The sequence below is a fragment of the Stenella coeruleoalba genome (genome assembly GCF_951394435.1).
Source record: "Stenella coeruleoalba genome assembly, chromosome: 17".
Lineage (NCBI taxonomy): Eukaryota > Metazoa > Chordata > Mammalia > Artiodactyla > Delphinidae > Stenella > Stenella coeruleoalba.
Window position 1 is genome coordinate 7,450,432 of NC_137163.1, and position 18,843 is coordinate 7,469,274.

The following is an 18,843-nucleotide window of genomic DNA, read 5'->3' on the forward strand; positions in this document are numbered from 1 at the left end:
TCTTGGAAGGGATTTTGCAGGGTAGGAAGGAAGGGGAGAAGGTTCCTCATGAATAGAAATCAACAGAAAGGAGCAGGGCTTTAGAGCTTCTGGGTTCCTTGACAACACACAGACCACATGTTTTGAGTAAAGAATCAGGACACCACATCTGACAAGCGCTCCCGTCCCTCCAGACGGAGACACAGAATATTGAAATAAAAACCACCCTGGGGGCTTCCCTGGTGGAGCAGTGGTTGGGGGTCCGACTGCCGATGCAGGGGATGCGGGTTCGTGCCCCGGTCCGGGAGGGTCCCACATGCCGCGGAGCGCCTGGGCCCGTGAGCCATGGCCGCTGAGCCTGCGCGTCCGGAGCCTGTGCTCCGCAACGGGAGAGGCCACAACAGTGAGAGGCCCGCATACCGCAAAAAAAACAAAAACAAACAAACAAAACACCCTGGGAGTTCCAGCAGGCACCATAGCTCTGCATAAAGGCCCCCAGACAGCCAGGACAATGTCTGACAGATCCAGATTTAGGACCCCAAACACAGAGCCCTGCTTTTAAAGTATGACGTGCCTGGTGGGAAATGCCCTGAAGGATGCTTGGCTGGCCGGGAGCCCGCAGAAGGTGATTGATGCCAGGTGTCAGAGGGGCTGGCCCTAGACATGCTGTTCCCCAGACCTATTCGGGGCCCTGGTTTGGAGCAGACCCCTCGTGTCTGCTCCCTCTTCTGCTTTGTCTCCGGGATGAGGGGAAGGACTTGACTGAGGTCACTCAGCCATCCATACAGAGCCAGGCCTGGGACCCGGCCGCCCGCCCCAAGGCACCCTTGCTTTCCCGTCCTCTTGCCCACCGCTGCTCCTCCAGACCCACGTGGGAGGGAGGGCAGGCGTGGGGGAATCAGGAAGAAGCCTTCAGGAGCTGGGGGCTGACAGCTCAGGTGCCTTGGGTATCACGAAGTCCCCCATGTCCTGCGGCAGTGGGGTGATGCTGGCTGTCTCAGCCTCTGCCTCCGGGCTCTGCCTTAAGACTTGATGCTTCCAGGGAGCCTCTGACAACAGCAGCAGCCGCTGCCTGAGCGCTGATTGTAGACCAAGAAATACACTGCTTGGAAACTAGGCAGGAAGAGTGAGAGGGGAGAAGGGCGTCTTGGAACTTCTGCCCTTTCTCTCCTGCGTGCATGTCGGCAGCCCTCTGGGACTTCCGTTGTCATTTACAAAAGGCAGAGAACGCAGAGAGTTCCTTCCCAAGGAAGACGGGGACATAGCGGTACTGACCTGCCTCATCTACCCCAGCTGGTGAGTGGATGCTTTAGGGCTCTAATCCCCAGAAACACAGCTCGATTCCAGCCCGCTGTCCCCGAGTTCTACTCAGCTCTGTACTCACCCCGTGGCCTAGATCTTTCCCTCTCTGGGCCTCAATCTCCGTTCCTGCCAATGAGTGTCTGAAACAGAGCCAGGGTTCCTGAAGTGTGAGCCGGTGGGGCAGCGTGATTCCTGGTGATACAGGGGCAGGGCCTTTAAGAGCATCGCATCACGCTCAGGGCGAGGATGTCATTCGGCTTTAATTCTCTTTCCATCTTTGAAGTTGCGAGGATTAAATGTCGCTCCTTGTTTCATGATGCGCCTCTAACACCTGCCCATCTTGGTTCTAGCAAAGGAGGGCGGCTTGCCTGGGCAAGCAACGGGATGGAGCTGGAATCAAATAAAGTGGTTTTGTTTTCATCGTACTGGACACTTTCCTTTTTTTTTTTGGACAGATTTTTTTACTTCTGCCAAGTAATTCTTGCTTCCCGCTTGTGGCAGAGAGATGAGATTTCCTTTAAAAATAAACTTACTTTTTAAAGTGAATCGTTAAAGAGGGGTAAGTCAGTAGTAGGTGGACGGGACAACGTGATGCTGCACTCCCAGCATGGGTACCCTGCCGGCTGTGAGCCTTCAAACCCCGGGGACCCCGAGGCAAAGCAGGCACACGTGTCACGTAGTAGGTGCTCAGTAAATATTGCTGAGCGCTGGATTAAAGAACGCCGTGTTGCTCCCTTAACCCAGCATACAGTGTCGTGCTCCCTGAGGCAATGACATGGATGGAGGACACTCTCTGGTTCTGAGCGCATCTTCACGTTGTCAGGGCTCTTCCTGGGTGGGGGCCCCCGTGGAGGTCCCTGCCGGGCAGCTTGGCTGTGGTCCTCGATCCCAGGGGTCCTCAGAGTGTGGTCCCTGCACCAGTAGCAGCATCACCTGGGAGCCTGTGAGAAATGGCTCTGTTGCCCAGATGTCACACATCAGCCCAGGTGATTCAGGAGCCTGGAGCTGCCCCAGGAGATCCTATCGGAGCAGGTGTTTAATCTGGATATAATTTTTGTCTTATTGTCGTAAAATATACATAACATAATATTTATCGCTGTTTTCTAAGTGTGCAATTCCATGGCATTAAATGCATTCACGATGCTGGGTTACCATCACCACTACCCGCACCTGGCGCTTCCGTCACCTCCAACAAAGCCCCTTGTATCCATTAATAACCACCCCCCTCGGCACCCCTCTCATCCCTCAGGCAGCCATTCTACATGCTAGAATTTGGCGATTCTAGTATCTCCTGTAAGTGGAATCGTACAATATGTGTCCTTCTGTGTCCGGCAAATAAGCCGGTGAAATAACACTTAGCATAAGTGTTTTCAAGATTCATCCATTGGGAGCATATATCAGAATGACCATTTTTTTTATAACTGAATGATATTCCAGTGTCTGCACGTTCCACGTTTTGTTTATTCATTCATCCATCGATGGACACTTGGGTTGTTTCCACCTTTTGGCTATTGTGAGTAATGCTGCAATGAACACGAGTGAACAAGTTTGTGCTCATGACCCTGGTTTCAGTTCTTTTGTTTGTTTTTGTTTTTGTTTTTGTTTTTGTTTTGGCCTCATCTTGCGGTTTGTGGGACCTTAGTTCCCCGACCAGGGATTAAACCTGGGCCCTCGGCGCGGAGTCCAAACCGCTGGACTGCCAGGGAATTCCCTGATTTCCGTTCCTTTTAACACTTAGGAATGGAATTGCCGAGAAGCCACCCAACAGTTTTCCACGGTGGCCGCGCGAGTTTACATTCCCACCAGCGAGGCACGAGTGTTCCAGTGTCCTCACCTACGCTTGCTATTTCCCCTTTTTCTTTTATTGTAACCAGTGATGTTTCTAAGTAGAAGTGTGTCTGCGGTCCTGATGTCGTTGCCTGCGGCTCCCGCAGCATGTGAGTGTCTTAGGCTGGAAGAGATGCTGGGTGGTTTTCTCTATTGGACCATCCAGGCCTCCTGGTGTGCCTCTCCTTGGGGATGCTAATTCCTCCAATGCCAGGTGGGGACCAGATGCCTGGGGATCTCCCTACGCGATCCCCCCATCACTGACCTCCTAGACAGTGGCCAGAGCAGCTCCTAGCCTCACCTTTCTCTCCCAGCCCCTCTCCTGTCCCTGGGGCTGCGAGTAACTGGTGGGACTCACCTCACAGCCACCTACCCCTCCCCAAGCTCAGGGACTGGGCTTTCCAAAGGTCAAGGTTCCAGGGCTCTGAGGCAGGGGTGATGTTGTGGGAGAGACTTCAAGGTGGGTTTATAAAAGCCTGGCTTCAAATCCTGCTTTGGATTCGGGACACGTGCTCAACCGACCCGGGCCCCAGAGCATCCTTTCTCGTCGGCCTTTGAAGTGACACAGCCCTGCGGCTTGGTGACGCAGGCAGATGCGATGCTTCTTAGGAAATCTCTCCAGGTTTCACTCTGAGGGGGGGAGTAATGTGCATCAGCGAGCGGTCACTATGCAGCGTGGCCGAGCTCCCCCTGAGGCAGTGGACGGACGTGGGTGTACAGAGAGAGGGCTCAATAGGGAGACCCACTCATCCCACTTTTAGCACTGAGAGTCCTGCTTCTAGGGAAACCCCTGGGCCAACCAGGGGGCTGGTCACCCTCAGAATAAACCCAGTGTTTGTCTCCGCCTGTGGGTCAGAGAGGTCCCAGGGCAGCTGACCTCGGGTGTGGGTGTGAGAACAATTTGTTAAGCAGACATTGGACTCGTTGATGCATCCGGCAAAGGGCTGATTCTTGAGTCTGGCTGGAGCCCGGTGGTCCTGGGGCTGCAGGAGCTGAGAGGCGGGAGGGTGAGGGGAACAGAGGGGAGGGGAGGCGAGCGTGAAGGGTCACCCGACCCTTCTCCCATGTGCTTTACTCATACCAGCCAGTCTCATTGCGTCGAGGCCAGAGCTGTACCTCGCACGTAGTAGGTGCTCAATAAGCCTTTGTAGAATGAGTGAATGATCTCTTGCCTTCCCATCTCCCTGAGTGGCCCTTGGGCTCCTGGCAGGGGAGGTGGCTGTCTGAGCTGCCTGCATCTCCAGGTGCCCAGAGGAGAGAAGGGTACTCGGGAGGGGCTGGGTCACCAACCACAGGGGCCTCGGGGCCCAGCAGCGGGGGCCTGAGGTAACACATCCAGACTGACTGTGTCCTGCGTCCTCCGCCCACAGAGGCTCCAGCGGGAGAAACAGCCCAGTAACTTGAACGACACCATCAAGGAGCTGTTCCAGGTGGTGCCCGGGAACGTGGACCCCCTGCTGGAGAAGAGTTTGGTGGGCTGCCGGCGCTGTGCCGTCGTGGGCAACTCTGGCAACCTGAGAGAGTCCTGGTACGGGCCTCAGATAGACAGTCACGACTTCGTGCTCAGGTGGGTGCCAGCCCCTCGCCCCCCAGGCCACCCCGCTGCCCCCCAGGCCCCTGGAGCTGCAGGGGCTTCATGGCTCAGCGTCAGGAGGTCAAGACCCCAGTCCGGGTGTGCCCAGCCTTACCTGGGGACCCCGGGCCCCTCACTGCCCCCTCTGGGCCTCAGTTTCCCCATCTGCATTGCAGATGGACCAACAGGACCTCTCTGGATGGAGAGAGGAAACCATACACAGAGGTACCCAGGGGGCTGGGAGATTGGCCTTGAGAGGCCTGGCCAGGGGGCAAGACTAACTTGAGGACTCTTGTTTAATCTTTAAAATCCATCCCTGTCTGGGAGTTCCCTGGCGGTCCAGTGGTTAGGACTCAGCACTCTCACTGCCAGGGGCCGGGGTTCCATCCCTGGTCTGGGAACTAAGATCCTACAAGCTGCGCTGCCAAACAAATAAATAAAATAAAAGCCGTCTCTGTTTTGCCATCTAGGCCATAACGTAACTATATACTTTTAATGTAAAATATGTTTCCCTGACACCAAGTAAAATGGGTATTCCAGGAAGATGCCCCAGGTCTCTCCCACGTTTCTTGTCATCCCCACACCAGTCACCCGACCCAGGGGCACCAGTGACTCAGATGAGAAGCGCAGGCACCTTCTAGAACCATCCCCTGTTTCTGTGGTGTCTGACTTTGTCTTTAGACCACTCACCTGGCCTCAGGGAGCCTCAGTGTACCTGGTGTCCGGTGGGCATGTCCATGGTGAGGGGGAAAGAGTCAGGTTCAGGGTCAGACAGGCCCTGAGTTCAAGGCTGCCTCTGGGTTACTCTGTGTCCTGGGATCAATTCTTTGCATTCAGATTTCTTTGGCCATAAAAATAGGACCATAAAGTACGTACTGGACACTGTCATCATTAAGTGTCAATGATGTGCGTCACTGGACCAGGACAGAGTAGGCCATCGATGGTGGCGATGGTCAGGCTCACTCGAGATCATAAATGAGAAAAAAGTAGCAAAAGCCTCTGAGCTGTGCCGCAGTTGCCCCCATTTCACAGATGCGGAAGTTGGGGCCCAGCACAGCCTCGCGGAGCTGAAGCCGACCCTCAGAATCGGTGCCGCAGTGCGATGCCTGTCCTCTCTCCCTCCCCCTCCCAGGATGAACAAGGCCCCCACGGCAGGGTTTGAGGCCGACGTGGGCAGCAAGACCACCCACCACCTCGTGTACCCCGAGAGCTTCCGGGAGCTGGCGGAGAACGTCAGCATGGTCCTGGTCCCCTTCAAGACCACCGACCTGCAGTGGGTAATCAGCGCCACCACCACAGGCACCATCTCCCAGTAAGTCCCCTCGGGGCGCCTGGAGGAGGGGCACTGCTTGTCCCGCTGCTGCTCCTTGCTGTGTGAGGGCCGCTGAGCCCCCCGCCACGCTGTTCCTCCCCCGGAACACCCCCCTCCCCAGGCCTCCTCCTGGAGGGCAGAGCCCCAGTCCCCCGGCCGCCTCCAGACCCTCCGGCTCTTCTTGGTACCCCTCCTCCCATCACCCCGATGCACCCGGAGCTCCGGCCTTCCTCTTCCTCGTGACTTCCCGCCCCTCCGAATAGACCTCCCAGCTTTGCTTCCCCAGACACCCTGGAGACCCCTCGGGAGAGGGAGCCCCGCTGGAAAGGACACAGCACGTGTTAGTTCTGACCCCACGCTCATCTCTGGGGTGCTCCCCGTTGATGACAGCCTCCGCCCGCCCCCGCTTCTCAAACCGTCAGAATGGCCCCGGCCGGGCTGGGGGGCGGGCGGGGAGACCGGGCGTGGAGCACGTCGGCTCCGGCTGCCTTGAGCACCGAGGAGCTCACGTCTTCTGATTTGTTCCGGGCACTTGGCACGGGTCTCAGTGAATTCCCACTAGTCCTTCTCATGACCTCCAGCCTCCAGGGAGACCCGGAGGCTTGGCCCCTTCGCAGAGCCAGGCTCGCACCTGCCTGAAGAGAAGTGGCTTAGTGCCCAGATGGCCAAAAGCCTCCTTGTCTGAGGCCTGGTTAGGAAGCCCGAGGGATTTGGGTGCGGGAAGCTGGGGTGGGGGGGCCGTGCTCGGAGGAGGAGGGCAGTGAGGGAAGCGGGCGCAGCCAGGGGAGGAGCTGGACCAGCCAGGGCTCCGCTGCCGGCCCCTCCCTCCTGGTCCCACAAGCTGGAACGTGACTTGTCCCCGAGGTAGATGCAACCCAGGTGGCCAGGCACGTATACCGTCATCTTGGGGGCACGGGAAATCTTGCAGGTGAAAAGGGGCCGTTGTGGGCCTATCAGCCAGCGTCCCAGCAGCGGGGGATGGGTGTTGTGGGCCCCGCTCCGTGCTGCTTGTGCTGTGTGCGCGGCTTGGAGCAATCCCGCTTCTTAAACTTTCTGGGAGAAGGCGGCATAATGCAGCAGCAGGTCCTCGAATGGGCCACGATCGCCCTCTGGTGTCCATAATGGGCCACTGCGAGGAGGTGGGGTCCCTTGGGGAATGAGTGTGCTTTCCCGCTTGCCCCACCTGCGTCTCCAGCTGCCCCTACCAGCTGATGCCCAGGCCGCCAGCCCCCTCCCACATTAACCACCTGCCTTGTCCTCCCGCAGCACCTACGTTCCTGTCCCCACGAAGATCAAGGTGAAAAAGAATAAGGTGAGTCAAGGCTCAGGTGCCTTGTCCTCTGAGCTCAGCCTCGCTTTCAAGGCTCTGCGTGAGGACGGAGATCACCGTCTCCCTGCTCTGCCAGCATCGGGCGGCGGAGAGCCCCTGGGCCCCCGGGCTGCTGGGGCTGGTGGCCCCCCGCTTAGAGAGTGGAGAGACGAACCCTGGAGAGGCTCCCTAAGCCTGGACCCTGGACCTGCAGCACCACCCAGGAGCTTGTCACCAATGCGGATCCTCAGGCCACCCGAGATCTGCTGAATCAGAAACGCTGGATTTTTACAAGCCCCCCAGGGATGCTGGTGCTGTTCGAGAACCACTGCCCTACAGCATGAGCATCTGCAAAGCCAGACCTCGTCACCTGTCTCCATATCTGCATCTTCCCCAGTGGGCCCTGGAATGGGATTGGCTAAGACGTGGGCAAAGGGCAGAGGGATGAAGGAAATGAAGTGTCCGCCACACCAGACGTTTGCATACACTGTCATGTGTAGATGGAGAGATCAGGTTCAGAGAGGTCAGGTAACTTGCCCAGAGACACACAGCTAGTCACGTATGGCTGGAGCTGATGTCTTCCCGATGGTGGCTGCGTGACATTGAGCATGTCACTTAGCCTCTCTGAGCCTCGATTTCCTCATCTGTAACATGAGGAGAGGGAGAGCTGGCATGCGGGGTCATTTTAGGGACTGGAGATCATTCAGGCCCATGTGAGGCAGACGGGTGGCTCGGTGCCTTCCTGCAGTGTGACAGGAGTGTCCCTGCCCCCAGCTCATGCTCTTCCCTGGAACCTTCTCCTGCAGCCTCATGTCCCACTCCTTGGCTGCATTTGATTGTAATTCAGATGTCACCTTGTCTGCAAGCCTTCCCACCCCAGTGCCTTATCTCCTTTCTCTGCTTTGTCTCTGTAGTCTCATCATTCTTTTCTAGCATCCTCTGTGTCTCAGTGATTTAGGTCACGATCCATCTTCTCCACTAGAACGTTAACCCCCCCACCCCGAGTGCAGGGTTATGAGTTCCAGTCCCAACAGGGTCCCCCGAGGTTACAATAGTGTGTGGCACCTAACACAGGCCTGGTATCCTTCTCCAGACCCCTCACCGTGTCCTCCCTCCCGCAGATCCTGATTTACCACCCAGCCTTCATCAAGTACGTCTTCGACAGCTGGCTGCAGGGCCACGGGCGGTACCCATCCACCGGCATCCTCTCGGTCATCTTCTCACTGCACATCTGTGATGAGGTAGGACCCCCTCCCCCATGCCTGCCTGCCCCCCCCAGGGGGTCGGGGACCGAGGGCTCCTCATTCTGTGTTCTCAAGAGGGGTGGCGAGAGCGCCTGCAGTCAGGCAGACCTCCATCCCCCTCCCGGCCCCGCATAGCCTGTCTCTTCTAGAAGCTCTGATCCTGTCTCTACAGTGAGGCTTGCACTGTCTCCCGCACGGGAAGTCCAGGTCGCAAGGCAGAGCCTGGCCCAGCAGGTGGAAGCTCAGATCTGATCTGGGGGCAATATAAGCATATCTCGCCCCCAGGAGTATATTATAATCGGGGGAGCTGTACGGGGTTGTGGTTTCGATCTCAGTTGCTCATCAGAATCATCTGTGGAGCTAAATTCCGGCCCCCAGGCCACAGCCCAGCCCACTTCCACCAGAATTCCTGAGGTTGGAAACCTGGCACCCAGGGGTTCCACTGTTCACGGAGGTTGAGAATCAGTGATTTTGCCAACCGTGTGTTTCCGATCATGGATTCGCCTCGCCGTACGCCAGCCTGGGCCTGAGTTTCCATCAATGATCTGGGGTGCTTGCTGCCCGTGGACAGTGAAGCAGGACGGGGACCACAGTGCCCCCTGCTTCTTCCCTGGCCTTGGGTTCAGGCAGGGCACTCCGCTGTCCCTTCTTGTCACGTACAGCCCATCCCCGCCCTCACCCCATCAGGCTCATCAGTGGACATCGCAGGGAGGAGGGGTCGAGGGGGTAGCAAGGCCCACCCACCGTCTCTGCCTCAGTTGTTCTGCCACCATCTTCGCCTGCCCTTCACCCCAGAAACCATACCTGCCTCTCATCTCCCCACCAAGCCCCTACCTCCAGCTGGCTGGTCAAAGAGCCCGTGGGCTTCTGCCTCAGAAATGCCCCTCCCATCCCTTAGCGCATGCTCTGGGGCGGGCCCGTGTCCCTGCTGGCATTTTCAGAAAAGGCTGCACTTGCCACAGAGCTGTCTCCTGCCCCTGGTGGGTCCCCACCCCTGAAAGCTGTCTGCCATGCTGCGGCCCACATAGCTTTCCCTCTCCCTGGAAGCCCCTCCTCCCGTCCCTTTCTGGTTACCTTCTGCTCATTTTCCAAGACCCAGTTCAAGTGTCACTTGCTCGAAAGAGCTCTCTCTGCTCTCGTCGGCCTCCTGCCCCTCCGCCCTTGGTGTCGAGGGAGCCCCAGCGTTAGCCCCTCCCCCACGGGGCCCGGGTGGCGCTTGTGATGATTTGGGAGCGCCCGGGGCTGAGGCCTGACTCCTGCATCCCTGATCGCGCCAGCATCCGCCTGAACTCTGACCGATTTAATGCAGCACCTGGCACAGAATAAGTGCTCAGTAAAAGTTTGTCATGCATGAGAAGCACGCCCCCTGCCCCGCCCACCGGACAGTGAGGACCCCCGGACCGGATGGGTATTCGTCCAAGGGAAGGCAGGGGTCAGAGCTACCGCCCACCTCACTGTGGTCATCGCTCTTGGCCCCATTTTCCATATGAGGAAAGTGAGGCTCAGAGAAGTGATTCGGGACTTGCAGGATGTATCAGCAAGAGGTAGAGCTGGGATCTGAGGCAGGCTGTTGGGCCTCGAAGCCCTGCTCCTCAAGCCTTGGAGAAGAGGTTGTGCCTCCCCAGAGGTGGACCCAGCACCCGCAGGGCCACCCACAAGCAGTAGCCTCCCACTGTGCGCTCTGGCATTGGACTTGACTTTTTACTCAACTTGCCTTTGCTTCCCCAAGCCTCTGGGAGTTCCAGGCTCCTGGAGAAGGGTTTCTGTGAATCCTTGGAAGTGGTGTTTACAGATGCTGGGGGTGCCTGCAGGCTCTCTTTGTCAGAGGGTCCACCTGCAGCCCTGCTGTCCGGCTCTCACCTGTGCTTTGCCCCGGCAGGTGGACTTGTACGGCTTCGGGGCGGACAGCAAAGGGAACTGGCACCACTATTGGGAGAACAACCCGTCGGCAGGGGCTTTTCGAAAGACTGGGGTGCACGATGGGGACTTTGAGTCCAATGTGACGGCCACCTTGGCATCCATCAACAAAATCCGGATCTTCAAGGGAAGATGACGCTGTGAAGGGCTAAGGACAGATGCACCAGAGCGCACCTCTCCACATCCAGCCCCAGCTTCTCGCCAGAGCCACTGCGCTCTGGGAACTTGGAGGGCCGGCCTCAGGGGTGCGCCCAGGTGCCCCTCGCAGCCTCTTGCACCCCAACATTTGGTAGAATCTACTCAGCAAGGTTGCCGAGCCCTGCCAGGGCTGCAGGGCAAGTCTCAGAACCATTCTGGGGTGGGGAGACCCCTCTCGCTGCTGTTCCGGGCTGGGGAAGGTGGGGAGACTGTGGGGGAGGTCCAATCCGAAGACTCCCACATTCGAAAGAAGAGGATGGTCTCCTGGGGAGGATGCACAGAGACTCTGCTCTGCTGACGGGTCCGGGGCCAGCGCTCTGATTCTCGCTGTGAAGTTCCTGGGTGAGGACGACCCCCAGGACAGCCATGTGGGGCCTCCGTCACATGGTAGGACCACCACGCCTCCCCTTTCTGCCCAAAGCTCATTTATGGTGGCCAGGAGGGCTCCTCACCCACAGGTCTTCAGAGACTCTAAGTATCCAGATGTCTCCTTCCCAAGCTGCTGTTCCCTTGAGTAATCAATCTTTGTGTTTATCATGATGACTGAGAGCAGATCTGACGCCTTCTGTGTGCCTTTGTATTGGGGAGAGAGATGCATGCATTTGGCTGAAATGAGGCAAGAGCCCCAACTTGGGAAAGGGGACCGCAGCAGTGCACTCCCCTTACTCTGTAGCCGGGGACAGTTTCCTAGTTCCCTGAGCCAGCGTCTGAGTTGGAACAAAGCTCAGATGATACGCGGCTCCATCCAGAGGCCCGTCAGCCATGGGGACTTATTTTCACAGACTACTGGATTTGGTGCCCGTAACCTTCCAGAGCTGTGCAGGAGGCCGCCACCAGCCAGCAGTTTCCCCCAGGGGTCTACGCTCTGGGCCAGATCCCTCCTGGTCACCTGTGTGGTGTCCTGGGGGTTGCAGGGTCATCCTAGGAACGTGACCATCAGAGGGGAGAAGTCGTACCTCATCCTTCACGTCCCAGCTGCTCGCTCTTCCTTGTCAGCCTTCCTGATTATTTATTGTTTTGTTTTTAAAATTCAACTGACGTCATCTGCACTTTGTGACTCAATTGCTCTCGCTTCGGCTGGTAGCTGGGGTGCGGACGCTCGAAGCCAGTTTTGTAGGAATCCTGAGACTTGGGGTACTGTGGTGTCTAGGGCTTGAGGGCTTGCTGGTGGGCAGATCGTGGGGTGTCAGGTCGGTAGGTTTGTGGGATGCTCTGTGCCTCCTTCTCTCCCAGCCCTACCTTTCTTATTTCTCATTACGGGCTTTAAATTGAGTCTCAGGCTAGGAATTGCCAAACCCAGCGGCACTGTCTTGGGGCCGGGTGGGGAGTAGAGTCGCAGGCGTGAAATGACAGTGATTTTTGGCTCCAGTTGCTGACATTTAATCAAAACAAAACAAACAAACAAAAAAAAAACAGCCCATTTTTTTCTGTCAAGAGCATTTCCTAAAAGGCCACTGATACTTTGAGGAGTTGTGACCGTGTCCTGGTCTGGGAAGCCAGGAGGCCGCCTCCGCTGCTCCCTGCAGCCCTCTGGGTAAGCCCTGCCCTCCCCAGCCTCACTTTCTCCCTCTGCAAATGGGGAGAGAGGAATTACAAATGGACCACAGATGGCAACGGGCATTCACAAGCATCCGTAGAAGTCACACACCGCGTTTGTTTTTCCCCTGAGTCCCTGTATATGAGTATTTTCCTGGGGAGAGGTTCCAGTTTTTATTCGATTCTCAAAGATTCAGGATCCAGAAAGTGGTTTTTAAAAGCTAACAAACAAAAACCTGTTCCAGCTTTAAAATTCTGCAAAATTGAAGACCCTCTTGACTGATAAAAGGCTTGTAAATTGCTGTGAGGTCATTATTCCGAGCATAAATCCTCAGAGGCTAGAGCTCATGGGAGTCCTTGACGTGAAGAATTCAGCAAACGTGCTGGTCGGCTGATTAATCCCAGGGACAAACCTTGCAGAAATGGACACTGGCGCAGGGAGCGGTGTGGGCTGACCCCTGAGCTCGCTCTCCCCTTCTCCTGAAAGCCAAGTCTGTTCAGGATGATGGGGTCAGAGAGAGCACTTAGCTTTCCTGGATGTGCTGAGTCAGGTCCCCAGAGCAGACAGGTGTCCACAGCTGAGCTGTGCGCCACCTGGGTTGGCCGCCTGGTCCCCACTCCACCTCTCCTTCCCACCAGGCTGTTCACTGTGAGATGCCTTTCAGCCCTTGGACCCCATTTTACAGATGAGAAAAGCAACGCCAGAGAAGGCAAGTGATTGCAAAAGTGAACCAGTTGTGAAACAGATTTTGAGCCAAAATAGGGTGTTCTTGGCTCCAGAGGTGGGCTTTCCCAGCCAGGCTCATCCAACCCCTCAAAGAACTGTAGTCGGTGTAGGTTTCGGACTACAAGCCTCTCACCGCCGGGCTTCGTTCTCAGGCTGCCCACGGTGGCCCGAGGCAAGCTGTAGCCTCGGCCTTCTCACACCGTCCTTCCAGTGGAGGAGGTAGCATCATGCTTTCCCAGAGCTGGGGCAGACATCATCTTGTGGCTTAACAACGGCCGCCTACCCGAATCCAGCCAGCCACTGTGGCCGGGATTAACGCACCATTGCCTTAAACCAGCGGGGCCCATACCGGGGTAAAGGTGGCTGAGAACTGGACAAGAGTGTTTCCCACGGGGATTTGGCCATCGGCTGGAGGACGAGAAGCACCCACACGAGGAAGTTCTTGCATGAACAGTATATGCAGTTGGGCTCCCCGGGGCTCCGGGATCCCAGCCCAGGGCTCTGTCCACTCCGCGGGCAGAGAGCTCCTTGGAGACCAGCCCCGGGCACGAAGCCTGCAGTAACCAGTGCTGAGCCTGAAGCCGAAAGGCGGAACTGATGAGGGAGAAGGATGTTACCAACATCCCAGACATCTGACTCCCCCAGGGAGTGAAGAGGCTGCTTTCTCAGCTGAGCAAAGCAATGTCTGCAGCCACACGACCCCTGGAGCCCCTGCTCTCACCCACCTGTAGGGGAAGAAAGGAGGGTCGGTTTGTAGTGATCTGGGGAAGAGAAGCAAGTTCTTGAATTGATGCCTTTTGAAACCCTGGCTTGACCAGGCATCGTCCAGCAAACCACGAGGGCTGGGCTTAGTGGGAGAAGGCAGACCCAAGGAAATAGGACCTAAAAGAGAGAAGCCAGGTTAGAACGGGGGCAGGCGATTTTTGTTGCGGGGATTGGGGGTGGGTTCGGGGACGTGATGGCATCCCAGGCTCTGCCGTGGCCAGAAGGGCCAGCGAGAGGCCAGTCCTACCTCGACGCAATCTGGGCCTCTGGATCAAAGGTGGGATAGAATCACAGAGAATATTGAGAACTGTGATGTTTGCTTTAACTGTTCTCTTCAAGGCAGCTTGAACCCAAAGGAAAAATGGAAAACTGAAAAGAGCTCACTCTCCCTCTCACGGTTCTGGTCGGAAATGCTTTCTCCAGGGAAGCCAAAGATGGCTGGACTCCAGCCACATGCCATCAGGGACTGGCAACTGTCCTCGCTCCCCCAGAGTTCGGGGATGTCACTGTGTCCATCGTGGACATCTGGTTTGCAGCAGACGTGGCCTCAGGCCACTGGCTGGTCATCCTCTCCTGGGGTCTGGGCTAACAAGTTTTGAGCCCTCCTGGGGGGCAGTCCACGACACCTCTGCAAAAAAAAGAAGAGGGTGTAGGAGGAACAGCAGGCCAGGCAAAGCAGCATCACATAGTCTGTCCTTACCCAAAGCACTGCATTTCCTACAAGCAGCCAGCCTCTGGCCTCCTGTCTCCGTCCCAGACCATCAGAGGTCCGTACTCGTGCTGAACTTGACCCCGTTGCTCAGCTTCCGAACTGCCATTGTCGCCCTCCTGCCCAACGTCCTGGTCCAGACATCAGCTTTAACCTGGGAGCCCTCACAGGGCCCCGGTAGGATGGACATGGGTGCGCCATCACGTTAGCACTTAACTGAATTCATGTCAAAGCCAAAGTTTCCTGAGCACTTTTTCCTCTTTGCAATCTTGTTGGATTGGTTGGTGGTGTTTTAAAATCTGCGTTCTTTGCCCCCCCCTTGCCTCACTCCCAGGTTTTGCAGCTAAGTGTTTGTTCTTCTGAATGAACTTGGCAAGAGTCTGCCTTCCTCAGCCTCTGCTCTGTTTTTTATTTTTAATTTATTGTTGAACATTTCCAATGATCCGAATCAAAGTGAATAAAAAAAGAGCTATTTTATTGTTTGGGTGTGTCTGTCGTTTTTCTGTGAGGGCTGTACCTTGGTGCTGTCTCTTGAGGTTTCCGCTCAGGAGATGTTTTCAGTCCTAAAAAGACGCCTCCTGTGTTAGTGTCTGCCCTGAACTAAGTGCCCAGATGTTCAGGACATGGAGAGAGAGCCTCTCCTCAGATGCAACCGTGCCTTCTCCCTGCTGTGTGACTGTGGTAAAGTCGCCCAACCTCTCTGAACCTCAGCTGCCTCATCTGTCCAACGGGGACCACTCTACGGGCCAGCAGAGGGAGTGTGAAATCAAGAATAGATGCATCGTAGGAGGCTGGTGGAGACGCAAGCCCGCTGCTCCAAGCGTTTGCTGAATGAAATAGGCCAATGTGGGCAGATTAGTGTCCATCCTTCCCAAAGAAGACTCGTCCATGAATGGATGCAAGTCTGATCCAGAGCTGGCACAAACTGCCCAATTTTTAAAATAGATCCAACAGTCCACTACCAGGACTCTGTAAAGCTGGTGTAAATAATACTACTTCCCGATTTGCGTGGCACTTTACAGTTTGCACAACGCCTCCCTGGGCACGATCTTGAACTCTCTCAGGAGCCCTGCAGAGCTGGTGAATGGGGGCAGGCAGTTGAGGGCAGAGGTGAGGTTCAAGCCAAGCCTTCCCTCTCCAGATCTGGGGCTCCCTGTTCTCTGTGGTGACACCTCCCAAGTCACTTGAGAAGTTTGTCTGTGGTGACTTTCTGAAGGCAGCCCCTCCGGGATAGGACGGTGCAGAGATTAACACAGGTGCCCGGGAGTCAGGCTGCCTGGGCTCCTACTTACTAGCTGTGTGAGTGTGAGCGAGTTATTTAACCTCTCTGTGCATATTTCCTTATGGATAAAGTTGGGGTGATGAAGTACCTCCCATATAAGCAGGCGTTGAGGGTTAAATGAGTTCTACCATACCTGGGACCTTCTCTCATCAATGGTTAACAGGCTTCCTGACCCTCCACTCCATCAGAGACCCATCTTACCCCAAATTTATTTCTAGTTGGTATCACATTAGAGCTGCAATGTGGACAAGTGGCCACTAGGTGCCGACACATGGACCCCAGCCCTGCTGGATGACCTAGGCCAGGCGGGAACTCTTCACTCCATGGAGACCCCAGCAGGGAAAGGAATCAGCCAGGGCCCTCCACAGGGAGCCCCGAGCATCTAAAGGCATTTCTTTGCGACCCTTCAGCACCCGCCAGAGACAAGCCAAAGCCAGCCTGCTCTGCACCACCCGACCCTTCCCACAAATGCAGGTCCCCCAGGATTTGGTTTTGGGAACCCTGGGGAAATCCACCCAGCAACACGCCTCAGGCTGCTCCAAACACGCACTTGATTGTTCAACAAAGAGCTAATGGGATAAAAAAAAAAAAAAAAAAAAAGAGGGCTTCCCTGGTGGCGTAGTGGTTGAGAGTCTGCCTGCCGACGCAGGGGACACGAGTTCACGTCCCGGTCCGGGAAGATCCCACATGCCGCGGAGCGGCTAGGCCCGTGAGCCATGGCCGCTGAGCCTGCGTGTCTGGAGCCTGTGCTCCACAGCGGGAGAGGCCACAACAGTAAGAGGCCCGCGTACTGCAAAAAAAAAAAAAAAAAAAAAAAAAAAGAACGAAATTTTGTCATTTACCATAACATGGATGGATTTGGAGGGCATGAGTCTAAGTGAAGTAAGTCAGACAGAAAAACAAATACTGCATGATATCACTTATGTGTGGAATCTAAAAGATACAAAAACTAGTAATAACAAAAAAACAGACTCACAGATATAGAGAACAAAACAGTGGTTACGGGCTGGGATGGGGGGCAGCATGGTGGAGGGCACGGGGCCGGAGGAAGGAGGTACAAACTACTGGGTATAAGATAGACTCAAGGGTGTATTGTATAACACGGTGAATATAGACAATATTTTGTAATAACTGTAAATGGAAAGTAACCTTTAAAACTTGTATAAAAATTGTTTTAAAATTAAAAAAATAATAAGTTAGTTAAATTTTTAAAAATAGATAAAAAACCAACCAAAAATATTTCTAATTTCTTTTTACTTTCTACCATAAGGATCTTTACACATACACAAAGATTGAAAGGAGAGAGTGTATGATCCCAGGTGTTAGATTCAACGATCCTCAGTGTTTTCCACATACGCCCCCTCATTTTTTCTTCTTTCTTTTTCATCATCATTTTTCATGTCCAGCTGTGTTTAGGGATCTGCCTCAGATGTCACTTGGCCCCTGTGCATGAGTGAGTAGGTCTCTCAGAGCGTGCCTGTCCCATCCACCTGAGTGTCACCCACCACGTGGAGATGTCCCCAGGCCCTCTGGCGCCCCGTCCTCCAAATGCCTTTGGAAGGTGGTTTATTTACACTAGGATTCACAAAAGTCATGTCACCAAAGGTCTGTCCCTTCCTAAGCAAGGAGGTCATGTGAGGTCCAGGATGCTGTGCTTCTAAGGGTCTGAGAAGAAACACCGCCACTGATTCGTGGGTCCCTCTGTACCCACTGGGGAAGGGCCAGCTTCTCCTTCGCTTCTGCTTCGTTCACTGAGTCAGCACCCACCACACACCTCCGGGGCTCAGGTACTAACCAGCCCTACGTCATCAATATCCATCTGTGGGACGATGATGATGATGAATTTTTCCCCTCTCCCCCCCACCCCGCACCCAAAGCCCACCACTGGGTCTGTCCAAACTCTGGAGCCCTGAAGAGCAAGACGATGCCCCGTCCACATGTCAGAGTCACAGCTCTTTGGTCATCTTCAGCTGAAGCATCAGATCTTCATGGAATCAGCAAATTCCAGGTAACCTGCTTCTCAGAGATGCTAGGCACCTCGCCACACCTTTTATCTGTGGTCATGTGGAAGGATTCAGAGACTGGTCGCACTCAACTCCAGTCCCACTGCTATGGACTGAATTGTGTCCCCAAAATCCATATGTTGAAGCCTTCACCCCCAGTGTGATGGTATTTAGAAATGAGGCCTTTGGGAGATGATTAGGTTTAGATGAGGCCCCATAATGGGATTAGTGCCCTTATAAGAAGATACATAGTGAAAAAAAAAGAAGATACATAGTGAGAAGGCAGCTCAGCAAAACGAGATCCCAGCTGGGCTCTGGGAAGCACGTCCCTCCCCCAGTCTCTCCCCCATCTCCGGATCTCCACGTGGCTCACTGCTTAGGCTGTCCTGGCTGCTGCAATCAGCGATAGAAAAGTCCGTTCAATTGGATGAGATAAGCAAAGGAAATTGAATATTTTGCTCCAGTTCTAATTCAATTCAAAATTAAATTAGCATTTAATTTTGACTGGTTCCTGAAGCAATCTCGCCATGACCTCAGAGCTCAGGACAGTAAGGTGGACTTGAGGCCCTAAGGCCCCAGCCATTTGGAATCAGAGACCTGGGCCTTGTCAGGCTATGGACCTTGGAGGCCGTGGATCTGGCTGGAAGCCTGCAGGCCAAGGGCACAAGCTGGTAGAAACTCACAGCCCCAATTTGCACTCTGCCGCGAACGAGGGAAAGTAGGCAGCAAGATGGTGGGTGCCAGTGATAGGGAAAGGCGAGTGTTGCACCCAGATGGTACACGCTGCAAAGGAAGGTTTGGGGAGTGGGCGTGTGTGATGTCCAGAAACGTCAGTGTGGCCAAGGGAGACACGGTCCTCACCTGGACACTGCTGCTGAGAGCTGGACGTGAGTGGCCAGGAGCTGGGGTGGCAGTCGTGTCCGCAGGACCCTCCAGGCACGTCTCACAAGACAAGGCAATGAGCTACCACCCTCTTTTCAGGGCCAGGGATCCCCTGGGTGCCACCTGCCCAGCACACTTCCTGGCTTGTGGAAGGCCTCAGCAAAGGGTCTTGATTGCTATCAATTCAGAACATCCTTTCTCCAGCCCTGGGGAAGGGGTGCTTACCTATAACCTATTACTGTGGTAAGTTGCGTGCCCTGAGGGCACCTTCAGATCCA

General features: G+C 55.3%; 1 protein-coding gene across 2 annotated transcripts in view; it reads left to right on the forward strand.

Moving 5' to 3' along the window:
- The window catches only part of ST3GAL1 (ST3 beta-galactoside alpha-2,3-sialyltransferase 1), an 89,705-nt gene extending 74,825 nt beyond the window's left edge, over positions 1-14,880 (forward strand). For both annotated transcript variants that reach the window (XM_079901272.1, XM_079901273.1), the window contains exons 4-8: positions 4,479-4,675; positions 5,814-5,993; positions 7,260-7,305; positions 8,424-8,543; positions 10,426-14,880. In XM_079901272.1, the coding sequence (XP_079757398.1) occupies positions 4,479-4,675; positions 5,814-5,993; positions 7,260-7,305; positions 8,424-8,543; positions 10,426-10,599 (717 nt within the window). In that variant the 3' untranslated portion in view covers positions 10,600-14,880. The remainder of the gene's footprint in view (positions 1-4,478; positions 4,676-5,813; positions 5,994-7,259; positions 7,306-8,423; positions 8,544-10,425) is intronic.
- Positions 14,881-18,843: the final 3,963 nt, after the last annotated feature.